At 43.6% G+C, this 14,394-nt stretch overlaps 1 protein-coding gene across 1 annotated transcript in view; it reads right to left on the bottom strand.

Moving 5' to 3' along the window:
• Positions 1-322: 322 nt before the first annotated feature.
• Positions 323-14,394, bottom strand: part of LOC307022041 (uncharacterized protein) — a gene marked incomplete at its 5' end in the record, with an annotated part of 15,090 nt that continues 1,018 nt past the window's right edge. Inside the window, 3 exons of the mRNA XM_079654616.1 lie at positions 323-427; positions 760-987; positions 1,735-1,806. Of these exons, the coding sequence (XP_079510742.1) occupies positions 338-427; positions 760-987; positions 1,735-1,806 (390 nt within the window). The 3' untranslated portion in view covers positions 323-337. The remainder of the gene's footprint in view (positions 428-759; positions 988-1,734; positions 1,807-14,394) is intronic.

The raw sequence follows: 14,394 nt of genomic DNA on the forward strand, positions 1-14,394 counted from the left end.
AAGACGGTGTAAAAAGAAGAGAATTAAGCATTTAAGTGATTTTGATTTCTGCTTTTATTTAAAGATTAACACAACAAAATAAATAAAGTTAACTTAATCATAAATAATACATGAATATAACTTAGTTAAGTGACTGGATTGTGAAATGACTTCAAGTCAACCCTTTAAATAACAAAATAAATATGTAAAAACTGTAAACCTGTGAGTTATGGAGACTTTAGATCATAAACAACTTGACTTAGTTTTAAATTAAAAACAAAAAATATGAAAAAAGATACATTTTGAGAAAAACACGTAAACCTCTTTTAGTAAGAGTTCTCTATATTCTTTTTCAAGGTTAACACTTGGGGCAAATGATCATATTTGCCGCCTGGAAGACCTCTTTAAACTCAGCCAGAGCCTTCTTCTGCACCAACGGGTCGTCCACCTGCACACAGAGGGAGAACATTAATTAATATGAATGAATTATAATACAACTGACATGTAAATATGTTTTAATATGCATCATTATGGACTCATTCTTATCATACGGTCAGTGGCGCCCCAAAACACGCTGGGGGCCCCAAGCAGAAGGGACATGACACCTCCGACAGCACACACATAAATCTATTGACGCGAACAGAAAAAGCTACTAAAATAACTCCTAATGATATATGTTTACTTTTCTTTCCACTTGTCCAAAAGACGACACGTTATGGAAGCTTTGTTTGTTTTAGGCTGTGTTTTAGAAGTTCTGTAATAACTCTGAAGAACACGTACTTGTATTTTCTGCAGCTTGCTGAGTATATTCTCCTTGTCGTGGTTCACATGTTCACATTTTTTTGCCAGATTTTCGATCTTCTGCTCGAGATACTCGACTTTTTCCGTCACTTTTTTCCTGTCAGTTTCGCTCAGGTTTTCGAGCAGACCCTGGTTGTCCGACCCCAGGATGCTGGAGAAGATCCGGCGGTACACTTCCAGAGTGGCGTTAATCAGATTTGCCTTGACCTGTGGAACAAGAGGAGGGTGAAGTTAGTCAACAGAGAAATAATCGCCAATTTTGGGGATAATCGTTCTCGTGCTCGATCACTTTAAACACCTTAATTTGCTAAATTAATGCAGAAAATGTCCTCGTATGACTTTGAATTACAACTTCTGTGTGCTCTTTAGAGACAGACGCATTAATTCAAACTCAAATTTACCCTTTAAACAATTTAAACACAAGCAACAGATGAGATGCTTACAAAACTGTAGAGGATCTAATCTGGAGCCCTGTGGGACGCCGCAGGTCAAAGTCAATTCAAGATTTAAAGGCTTTTTTGACACATACAATAGGTAAAGTGTAGCTTTAGCAATGCAAATGGTATAATGACCTTTTTCACACCAAACAATTCAACGATTAATCTGTATATTACTCCATAATGAAGCAGAATAACTCGATCCTTATGGATTGTTAGGGTTTGGATCATAATAATGATAAAAATGACAAAATAAACTTAATTTTTTTAGGCTTTTTTCGAACAGGAAATGTCCAAGCAACATTGGTCTTTAGCTTGGATTGTAATAAAAAAATGAAAAACAATTCGAAAAAATTGAGTTAATCCAAAAAGTGCTGAATTGTGTCTTGTCAGATATAAACCATCAAATGATTTAAATGTATGATATTTCAGAGATTCTGGGTATATATAAATTCTTCAATGTACCAAAGCATTTTTGTATCACACATAACATTTTGATAGTTAGTTTTTGTTGTACCTGTAGAGACGAGTTGCTCTTTATGACATCACTGAACAGAGGATCAAGGCCAACATCCTGCCCCTTCAAACTCTGAAAAACACACAAAAATAGCATTTAAATAATATGTTATCACAACAAAAACACTCCTGCAATGTTATATTTAAGTTTTCTACCAATTGTTTATACACTTAACAAGTCTTAACTTAAAGGTCCCATGTCATGCTTTTCTGGTTATTACCCGTCCCCTTGTGTGTTATGTAGCTTTTTCTGCATGTAAACGGTCTGCAGAGTCACAAACCCTCAAAGTACACCCTGTAGAGAGTAAAAGTCTAACACAGAGAAGACCTGTCTATGCTGCCCCAGAACACCTCGTTGAACATTTCTCTTTTACCATTGATTACTTCTTGGGTATAGTGACGTATTTCGGGTATAGTGACATAACGGCTCCGCAGAATGGTCCGGAGCCGTTACATTTGGACCAATCCGCGGACTTCCTCACACACACACACACTCAGCGGGACGTTACGAGGCTCGCTGCTGCGAGGAGCGGGACAGTGTGAGCCGGCTCACTGGTGTGGGGTCGGCGAGACAGCGAGACACCGCGGAACTCAGCCTGGGCACACACACAAACTCCCAGCCAGGCTGCGGGTGTGTGTGTGTTTCGGGCTGGGTTTCGCTGTGTCTCGCTGTCTCGCAGACGGCCACTGGGCTCACAAGGATGGGGGGGGCAGGAGCTCCAACAAGCCGTTTAGGACAGAGAGTGAATACACATACTATACAGAGATGCTGTATGAGAGTGAGTTTGGAAAATTGCAAAATAAATCTATTTTAGTAGACCTCAACAATGGAATTATGATCAGTAGAAATGGCCATGACATGGGACCATTAAGTCTTTTTAGAAATTGAGATATAATGAAATAAGAAATCTTTCATACAAATCTATAACAGAAGGGATGGAAAACTGTAGAATATATGCTATTTAACTGAATATCTTTGGGGTAAGGACTGACAAAACAAGACATTTAAAGACGACACCTGGACTTTTATATCGACTATTATAAACATTTATAAAATATAATACAGTTCGTCCATTCGTTTTTTTAACTTTGCTAGTTGTAGCCTTAGAGTTCTTTTTTGGAGTCAGTAACAATATCAAATACTGAAAATGTATTTAAAGAATTATTTTTTAATTAATATTTACATTGTGTTGGTTTATTTGAAGGCCCTTAAAGCATCACTTCAAGGTCAGGAATAAACCGAACCACAGGCCGATATTAGTTTAATTTCCACTTTTTTAGGATGTGAAAGAAGAGCTAATTCATCACGAACATCATGTATAGACAATAGATTTGTTTGTGATTATACCTTGTCATTATGAGTAACAGGACTAATTACAAAACTGGCTAAAAATAAAGTATATCAATGAAACTGAAAGCATATTTTCACACAGAGGAAGTCTGTGATTCGAAGTGTGAATCTGTAAGAGGTCATTGAGGCCTTGCTCTAAATCACTTAAAGTTACCTTAAGTTGCTAAATTATTGCAGAAAATGTCCTCGTATGACTTTGAATTACAACATCTGTGTGCTCTTTGGAGACAGATGCATCAATTCAACCTCAAATGTTGTCTTTAAACAATTTAAACACAAGAAAAAGATTAAATGCATATAAAGCTGTAAAGGACCTAAACTGGAGCCCTGTGGGATGCCGCAGGTCAAAGTCAATTCAAGATTTAAAGGCTTTTTTGACATATGCAATACCTAAAGTGTAGTTTTACCAATGCAAATATAAAGTCCTATCTTCCTCAATGCAATATGACGAAATATATATATATTTAGCAGGTAAAACAATGAAAATAGTGCAAGAATAAACATAAATAGTGCAAGCGAATTGACAAATTTGCAAGAAAACGTAGAAATAAACTCACCAACACATTTGAGATGTACTCATGGGATTCCTTCAGGTTTTCCCCGTTGTAATTGCAAGGTTTTCCAGACACAAACGCAGCTCCGAGGAAGACCAAGAGACACACTGAACCCCAGCAAGAAGACATATTGCACCAATAACGAGCTAACAACGCAAATTGGCAAAAAATCGATAAAAGAGCGAAAGTCGTAGAGAAAGTTAGGAGTGTGACGAAGGGTTGCCTGGTTGATAATACTCTCTGTTGACCTGTGGGTCTGTTTATATAGCCTTCTGTGTCTCTGTATCATTATGGGAGTGTGGTGTGTCTGTGGTCTGTGGGCTTTCAGCAGCAGCATCACAGACAGCGGCATCAACACCGGTTTTCCTCTAAAACTCACTCCGCTGCTGATAAACTCACACACACAGGAGACTCCCTGGTCAGGTTTCCATTCATTTCCATCCACCAAGAACACACACACACATTTACGTTCACACATACACACAGTCAGGAGACTACGTGGTCAGAGTGGTTAAAAATGGAGGAAGACCCCTTCGTTATAAATGTTATTTCTGCAGAAATCAATTTGTAGCATTGCACACCAAGCTGTATCCACTGTGTGTGTGTGTGTGTGTGTGTGTGTGTGTGTGTGTGTGTGTGTGTGTGTGTGTGTGTGTGTGTGTGTGTGTGTGTGTGTGTGTGTGTGTGTGTGTGTGTGTGTGTGTGTGTGTGTGTGTGTGTGTGTGTGTGTGTGTGTGTGTGTGTGTGTGTGTGTGTGTGTGTGTGTGTGTGTGTGTGTGTGTGGTTAATGGGGTGCATCAAACGTAAGCTTTGTGAAACTGTGGAGGCCCCGTTTGCATTTCATATGCAAGATTGTGTGCATGTTTGCAGTGTGGATTTCTTTGCATATAATGAAGAATGTATCCGGCCTATAAGAGCAAGCTAAACATCTTAGATAGATCAAATGAAATAAAAGACATTTGCTATTAGTGCTCATTACGGTTTTATTTTATGTGTGAAATACTACGTTTGTGATACTTTCAATGTAGTTTATCTCACTTATTTGTGTGTTTTTGTGTGTTTTTGTGTGTTTTGCTATGTTCCTGATTGCTGTTTGTATTCTGTACTGCCTTTAAGGTATGCTGTGGACTTGATTTGGACTGATATTACTTTTGAATTGACTCTCTTTGCATAAACTGATTGTCTTTGGCTCAGGCGCGGGAAGGTATTTTGAGTGGGGGTGCCAAGGTGCTGGACTCCAGTGAACATTATTACGGACCCTATAGAGCACGCACCAAAGCGCGAGCACCAGGGGCGCTACAGAGTGTTCTACTGCAACACTCCCCACACGCTAACACACAGTACACCCGCGACTGTTACAACGAAGGCTTGATAATCAGCTATTTTACGAGTGGGGAGCGGACCTCACCTCCTCTAGGGGGGACCTCACCTCCTCTAGGGGGGACCTCACCTCCTCTAGGGGGGTCCGGGGGGATGTTCCCCTGGGTAGATTTTTAAATATTGAAGTTAAAAGCATCTGCTGCACTTTGAGAGCAACATTAAGAGATCTATGGATACATCTCTCAACACCCAGATGAAACACAACTGTAAGCAGATGTTCTTTTTCTTTATGGATATTTTACAAATCACTCCCCTTTCAAACTGTATTCTTGTTTTACTGCCATATAGTATTTCATAACTGTTTTTCCTTTATTCTCTTATTTTTTTTATAACGATAATGATCATATGAAGGTGTGCCGCGGAAATAATCTTTTGAATAATTTGTGACCAAACCGTTTGAGACCCATTGAGATAACTTAGACTAAAGTTAACTATCTAAACCCTCAGATGCCCCTTTCACACCAACGCGTCTTCAGCTCCCGCTCGGAGCTGGAGCTGAAAAATACCGTTTTTTCCTGTTCACACCGCAGCGGCGCAGCCTCTTAGCTCCGGAATCCGGTTCACTTCCAGCTCCAAAAAATTGTCGGCCTAGAGGCAAGAGCTTCGGAGCTAAGAGGCGGCGTCGCTTACGTCTCTCTTTCGAGACGTGCAGGAAACTAAACCCACCTCCCCTGAACATGGGTCGACTGAAGAGTCTCGTCATGCCTGCCTACAAGCAGTAGTGCTTATAAACACACTTTATAAAGTCAGGCAACACTCACCAGGCTTCGTGTGATTCTGTTTATTTGCACCTTACTTTGACCATCCGTTCACTGTTATTGATCATTGTGGAGAGCAGGCAGATGTGTTGTTTTGTATTATAGCAGCTATCGGATGGAATCAATACATGGGCTGCACAGGTTGTCATGTCCGACTATCACAAGTAGAATCATAATGAAAAATACGCCGGTAAAATGTGCCTGTAGAAAACGGCTTATGCCACAATAGGATAGCAGCAAGTAGTCAGTTTAGCTTCGGTTGCCATGCTAACATCACCCATTTTATACCAGAGACACTTTCATAACAGCGTTGTGATGCCAAACAGCTTCAATTCAGACTGACACACATACTTAAGGGGAACTGGGGATATGTATCAGCTGCTTGTGTGACAGTCAGACAGTGAATACTTTAGAGAGGCCTCTGCAGTGTGAGCTAACCGGGAGCTAACGGGAGAATAAACTCCAGTGGACGAGCAGCACTGCAGCGGTCGGTAAATGCCGCTGAGACACATTAATAAACAATGAACCACGGCACTCTGGAGAAAAGCATAAGCTTGGAGAAGTCGTTATTTAATTTAATCTGACTTCGTATGATTAAAAGCAACACGATCATCGACCCGACGCAGTCCCCCGTTGTTGTTGTTGTTGTTGTTGTTGTTGTTGTTGTTGTTGTTGTTGTTGTGAGCGCCGTAACGCCGTTGGGGAGCAAATCAGCGATGTAAACAGTGACGTCATGACGCAGCAGCGGCAGCACCAGTCTGGCTCTGGGCGGTGTGAACAGAGCGGGAGCAGAAAAGGGAAACCGGAGCTGAACCAGAAAAGCTCTAGCTCGGAGCTAGAAGGGGAAAAGCGCTGGTGTGAAAGCCGCAAGAGAGTCCTTTAGTTCACCTGAGTCTCTCAGTCTGTCAGGAGAGGACTCTCCTCCAGCTTGTTGTGGAACAAACAGCTCCTTATGTCCGTTAGTGCAGCTAGCTAACCAGATGCTAACCAGATGCTAACCAGATGCTAACCAGATGCTAACCAGATGCTAACACAGTCCTGCCGTCCTTTCTAGTGTCATGATGAGGTTCACGTAAAGCACGGTTAATGTATTATATTATTGAGGTAGAATTGTCCGGGGCTACAGAAAAAACATTCGGGGCAGGCCAAAATATTATTTGACCAACAATGTGGAATGTATTGGCTCCATATTACACAGGTTATGCACAGCGGGAGGGGGAGTGCAGAGCTTCGTGACCACTGAGCGTGTGAACGTTGTGATCAGCTGTTTTAGCGCAGGGCTGCTGTACAGACCGACGTTAACAGCAGCCCTGTCTGTGCACACGGAGACCGACTCTGTCGTCCGGTGATCTAACCGCCTTCTGGAAAAGCTTCACAAGTACGTCGGTACGCAAATGCGCTTTGTGACACAAGAGACGGTACGCATTTCAGATTGTTGCCGCGCATGCGTACCTGCGTGTCTTTTATGTGCGCCCCTGGTCATAATAACAATAATAACTTGAATGTATATAACGCCTTTCATAACCTCAAGGTCGCTTAATGTCCTCAAGCAGTCATACAGTACAACAAATGCAGTAAGAGAGGGGATGTGGATTTTATAAAAGGTAAAGGCTGCATTTAACTTTCAATCTGAAGGCGTACAGACCCCCAAGTGTTGAGGAAACCCCCTTCACTAAAAACAACATATTAAGAGTTATCGTTGTTGTTAATCAAACAAACATATTAAGGCCCCGTCCACACGGAGACGAAAACAAACCGAAGTCGATATCAAAAGAATCTTCCGTCCAAACAGAATCGGCTCAAGAAACGTGTCCGTCCACACGAGACCGCTCGACCCACTGGAGACTCTGTAGTAAATATGCCGGGCCTGTAAGTGGCGCTGTACCTCCACCACAAAATACACCATGTTTCTGAACATGGGTGTGTTGAGTGTTCCTGAACATGAATCCAAAGTGTTGTCCACAAATATGAAAATGAGTATTCAAAATATCCAAAACCAATGCTCGTAATTCACAGCTGATGTGAAATTGACCGGACTTCTTTCTGTGGATTGATATGACTGCACATAGTCCCCTTGATCATCCTTAGCAACGGTGTATTCTCCTTAGCAACGGTCTGTTAGCAAAGATTAACAACCTCTGGAATTTTTCAAAAGACCTCATGAAAGACGACACACGAAGTGAGGATACCCGGCCCGGAGGAAGCCCGGGGTCCCCTTCTGGAGCCAGGCCCAGAAGGAGGACTCGTCGGCGAGCGTCTGGTGGCCGGGCTTGCCACGGAGCCCGGCCGGGCACAGCCCGAAAAGGCGACGTGGGCAACACCTCCGCTTCTCCGTCCCGCGGGCCCACCACCTACGGGAAACAGCGATGGGGTCGGGTGCGCTGCCAGAAGGGTGGCAGTGAAGGCAGAGGGTCTCGACGGACCAGACCCGGGCGACAGAAGCTGGCTTTGGGGACGTGGAACGTCACCTCTCTGGGGGGGAAGGAGTCGGAGCTTGTGCGGGAGGTGGAGCGTTACCAGTTGGATCTGGTTGGGCTCACCTCTACGCACAGCGTCGGCTCTGGAACCTTACTTCTGGATAGGGGTTGGACTCTATTCTTCTCCGGAGTTGCTCAAGGTGTGAGGCGCCGGGCGGGTGTGGGGATACTCACAAGTCCCCGGTTGGGTGCTTCGTTGTTGGAGTTTACCCCAGTGGACGAGAGGGTTGCCTCCCTACGCCTGCGGGTTATGGGGGGGAAAACTCTGACTGTTGTGTGTGCTTATGCACCCAACAGCAGTTCAGAGTATACGGCCTTCTTGGAGACCCTGGAAAGAGTCCTGTATGGGGCTCCTGAAGGGGACTCTTTAATCTTGCTGGGAGACTTCAACGCACATGTGGGCAATGATGGAGACACTTGGAGGGGAGTGATTGGGAGGAACGGCCCCCCTGATCTGAACCGGAGTGGTGGTTTGTTACTGGACTTCTGTGCTAGTCATGGATTGGCCATAACAAACACCATGTTCGAACATAAGGATGCTCATAAGTGTACGTGGTACCAGAGCACCCTAGGCAGAAGGTCCATGATCGATTTGGTTATCGTATCATCGGACCTGAGGCCGTATGTTTTGGACACTCGGGTAAAGAGAGGGGCGGAGTTGTCAACTGATCACCATCTGGTGGTGAGTTGGGTCGAGTGGCGGGGGAAGCCTCTGGATAGACCTGGTAAGCCCAAACGTGTAGTTCGGGTGAACTGGGAACGTCTGGAGGAGGCCCAAGTTCAGGAGGCCTTCAACTCACACCTCCGGCGGAGCTTTTCGGGCATTCCTGTGGAGGTTGGGGACATTGAACCAGAGTGGTCGGTGTTCAAAGCCTCTATTGCCGAAGCCGCGGCGGGGAGCTGTGGTCTCAAGGTCCTAGGTGCCTCAAGGGGCGGTAACCCTCGAACCTCCTGGTGGACACCGGTGGTCAGGGAAGCCGTCCGACTGAAGAAGGAGGCCTTCAGGGATTTGTTATCTCGGGGGACTCCCGAGGCAGTTGCAAGGTACCGACAGGCCCGAAGGGCAGCAGCCTCAGCCGTGGCCGAGGCAAAGCAGCGGGTGTGGGAGAAGTTCGGAGAAGACATGGAAAAAGACTTTCGGGCGGCACCAAAGTTGTTCTGGAAAACTGTCCGACACCTCAGGAGGGGGAAGCAGGGAACCATCCAAGCTGTGTACAGTAAGGATGGGACGTTGTTGACCTCAACTGATGGAGTGTTAGGGCGTTGGAAGGAGCACTTTGAGGAACTCCTGAACCCGACAACTCCGCCCTCTATGTTAGAGGCAGAGCTGGAGTATGAAGGGGGATCGACACCAATCTCCCGGGGGGAGGTCACTGAGGTCGTCAAACAACTTCACAGTGGCAAAGCCCCGGGGGTGGATGAGATCCGCCCAGAAATGCTGAAGGCTCTGGGTGTTGAGGGACTGTCATGGTTGACACGTCTCATCAACGTTGCGTGGAAGTCGGAAACAGTACCGAAGGAGTGGCAGACCGGAGTGGTGGTTCCCCTTTTCAAAAAGGGGGATCAGAGGGTGTGTGCCAATTACCGAGGCATCACACTACTCAGCCTCCCCGGGAAAGTTTACTCTAAGGTACTCGAAAGGAGGGTCAGGCCGATTGTCGAACCTCAGATTGAGGAGGAACAATGCGGATTCCGTCCTGGTCGTGGAACGACGGATCAGCTTTTTACTCTCGCAAGGATCCTGGAGGGGGCCTGGGAGTATGCTTATCCAGTCTACATGTGTTTTGTAGACTTGGAGAAGGCGTATGACCGGGTTCCCAGGGAGTCACTGTGGGAGGTGCTGCGGGAGTATGGGGTGAGGGGGTCTCTACTCAGGGCCATCCAATCTCTGTACTCCCAAAGCGAGAGCTGTGTCCGGGTCCTCTGCAGTAAGTCGGACCCATTTCAGGTGAGGGTTGGCCTCCGCTAGGGCTGCGCTTTGTCACCAATCCTGTTTGTAATATACATGGATCGGATTTCGAGGCGTAGTCGTGGGGGAGGGGGTCTGCAGTTCGGTGGACTAAGGATTGCACCACTGCTTTTTGCAGATGATGTGGTTCTGATGGCTTCATCGGTCTGCGACCTTCAGCACTCACTGGATCGGTTCGCAACCGAGTGTGAAGCGGCTGGGATGAGGATCAGCACCTCCAAATCTGAGGCCATGGTTCTCAGCAGGAAACCGATGGACTGTCCACTCCAAGTAGGGAATGAGTCCTTACCCCAAGTGAAGGAGTTCAAGTATCTCGGGGTCTTGTTCTCGAGTGAGGGAACAATGGAGCGTGAGATGGGTCGGAGAATCGGAGCAGCGGGAGCGGTACTGCAGTCTCTTTACCGCACCGTTGTGACGAAAAGGGAGCTGAGCCAGAAGGCAAAGCTCTCTGTCTACCGGGCCATTTTCGTTCCTACCCTCACCTATGGTCATGAAGGATGGGTCATGACCGAAAGAACGAGATCGCGGGTACAAGCGGCCGAGATGGGTTTTCTCCGCAGGGTGGCTGGTGTCTCCCTTAGGGATAAGGTGAGAAGTTCGGTCATCCGGGAGGGACTCGGAGTTGAACCGCTCCTCCTTCGCGTCGAAAGGAGCCAGTTGAGGTGGTTCGGGCACCTAGTTAGGATGCCACCTGGGCGCCTCCCTAGGAAGGTGTTCCAGGCACGTCCAGCTGGGAAGAGACCAAGGGGTAGACCTAGAACCAGATGGAGGGATTATATCTCTTCTCTGGCCTGGGAGCGCCTTGGGATCCCCCAGTCAGAGCTGGTTGATGTGGCCAGGGAAAAGAAAGTTTGGGGCTCTCTGCTGGAACTGCTACCTCCGCGACCCGACCACGGATAAGCGGGAGAAGATGGATGGATGGATGGATGGAATTTTTTGATCGACCAATCAGAATCGAGTATTCAACTAAGCTGTGTAATAACATTAAATAAGTGACAAAATTAGATTGTAAATATTGGCGCGTAGATAGACAAAGTTCTGACACACAAATAATTAATGTTTACAACTTTCGTTCCAAACTTGTAGCACTAAATTTGTTGGTTTTTACCTCTTTTGTACCTCAAACAGTGGTTTAATCCTTAGAAATATATTATGCTAAGAGTTTATCAGACTTCATTTGAATTATATAAAGCTGTCAGATAAAAGTAGTTGAGTAAAATACATGATTTCCCTCATTGGTAGAAGTATAGAGTCGCTTTACAATGGACAAGTAAAAGTATCTCATGTTTAGTACTTGAGTAAATGTACTTAGTTTCTTTCCACTACTAAGCAGGACAGTATGAGGTAAAAGTGTTGTAGTGATGTTGAGTCAGCAGGAAGGAGATGCATCATTGCTTGTTGGTGGAAATGCCGCCACAAACCCGAGTCATCACCGCGGATCAGAAACACCGCTTACCTTGAACAGAAAAATCATTTCTAGGGATTCCCCGATAAACCTAATTTGCGTTAAGTCCTATTTTTATATTTCTATCCAACATACGTAGCAGGACCAGTCTCTCCACTGGCTTCCTGTGAGCGTCAGAACCCATTTGAATTTACTTGTATTGCTTTTTAAAGATCTTTATGGTCTCGGCCTAGGTTTGCTTTTAACCTATGAACCCTCAGGTCTCTGGTAAGGGCCTTTTAATTATATTTTAAGCATTTGTTATAATTTATACTAAACCTGAAGTGAAACAAAGGCCCACAGTGAGGCTTGGTAGCAGCCAAATCAAGACCCGCCTTTTTAATATGGCTTTTCATTTAATTGTATTTATTATTTGAAAAAAATGTCATTCTTACTTTATTTTATGTTATTAGTATTTTATAATTATTTTTCACTTTTTTACTATAATTCTTGTTTATTTTCTATATTATTCTTACACTAATTAGTTTTTTCTTTTCATTTATATTATTTTCATTGTATTATCAATATTTTACATTTAATTTTTTATATTTTTAACATAACATTTATTTCTTGCATGAATTCAATATCCTGTTATCGAGACGTATGAAATGACTTTTCTGAGAAAAAACTCAAATGCTCATGTTGCGTTTGTGCCACACACACACACACACACACACACACACACACACACACACACACACACACACACACACACTGTTGTCTTTCTAGGGAAGCATTAATTCACTGGAATTAAAATGACTGGTTCATCAACCATGAGTTTCCTAGAAATCTTCACCCAGACAGGTCTGATTTCCTGTGGGCCAACCGACTAAACCCACCCACACACACACACACACACACACACCCACACCCACACCCACACCCACACACACACACACACACACACACACACACACACCCACACACACACACACACACACACACACACACACACACACACACACACACACACACACACACACACACACTCTCTCTGTGCACAGCGTTTATTCTGCAGAGCTGTAAAGATATACAAATGTAATTAAAGTAAAATATTGAATGTGCAGTAAAAAGATCCCCTGTTGGCATTAGTATGATATATGACGTGTATTCATTTGTATTCCTGCTGCATCGATGTTCATTTTTATACTTAAGTTGGGATATTTGTCACGTTGGAAATAAAAATCTTTGCAGAAAATTCGCACATCTTTCACATAATGTTCGGACAATTTTTTTAATCTTTTTCTGGCATTTTTACACTTTGTTTTAATTTTTATTTCTTGGTACATTTTCAAATAATTTTGGGATATGGATCACACGTTTTGGGAAAATGTTTACAGAATTTGGGTGACATTTTTCATAATTTCTATTGGCGTTTTACAACGAATTGTTCACACTTTTAATTTAATTGTATTTATTACAATTAAAATTGTAAGGAAATAGGTGGGAATATTTTTTTCAGAATTTGACATCAGCAGATATTTAATGTTGTGAGCATCATGTTCTAAAGGCTAGGTGTAATGCGCCACAAAAACCAAACAACGCGCTAAAAGCAGCAACCTTTTTTTAATGTTTTCCGTCCTCAACAGTTTTTTAACGGGACTCTGATGCAGAAACGCTGACTCAGCACAGAGATGGGGACGGTGGTGCGTTTACGTGTTGCATGACTGCGTGGGAGATCTCATTCTTTCCATTGAAGGGCAATGGAGCGTGACTCAGTTTTGCTTTTGGGTGAACTTTAATTCTTCATTCTTCCAATAACTCGAAATGAAACCTCAAATCCGGTTTGAGCTTAGGAGACAAAACGTCTTAATATCCACATTCCAGGAGAGGACTCTTTAAAGTAGAGATACTACATACTGATATACACCTGAACATCAGCAGGAGAGGACTCTTTAAAGTAGAGACACTAGATACTGATATACACCTGAACATCAGCAGGAGAGAACTCTTTAAAGTAGAGACACTGCATACTGATATACACCTGAACATCAGCAGGAGAGGACTCTTTAAAGTAGAGACACTACATACTGATATACACCTGAACATCAGCAGGAGAGGACTCTTTAAAGTAGAGACACTACATACTGATATACACCTGAACATCAGCAGGAGAGGACTCTTTAAAGTAGAGACACTACATACTGATATACACCTGAACATCAGCAGGAGAGGACTCTTTAAAGTAGAGACACTACATACTGATATACACCTGAACATCAGCAGGAGAGGACTCTTTAAAGTAGAGACACTACATACTGATATACACCTGAACATCAGCAGGAGAGGACTCTTTAAAGTAGAGACACTAGATACTGATATACACCTGAACATCAGCAGGAGAGGACTCTTTAAAGTAGAGACACTACATACTGATATACACCTGAACATCAGCAGGCGAGGACTCTTTAAAGTAGAGATACTACATACTGATATACACCTGAACGAAGAGAATTTATTTATTTACATTTCCTTTCTTTATCCTCTCCCTCTTAAGACATACAACAAAAAGTATTTACGTGCATTACTAAATGTAACCAGCAGAGGGAGTCAACACTAAACATTTAAACATTCAAATAGAGAACAACTCGAGTCCACAGCTTTAAAGAGATCAATCTGGTTTATTTAATGAAACATAAATACAGTTACAAAAATTCATATAAAAATATCGTCCTTCATATTTTGGGAAAATTCAATATATTAAAGTTCTCAGTAGTTTAGACACTTT

The sequence above is a fragment of the Notothenia rossii genome (assembly GCF_949606895.1).
Source record: "Notothenia rossii genome assembly, chromosome: 10".
Taxonomy (NCBI): domain Eukaryota; kingdom Metazoa; phylum Chordata; class Actinopteri; order Perciformes; family Nototheniidae; genus Notothenia; species Notothenia rossii.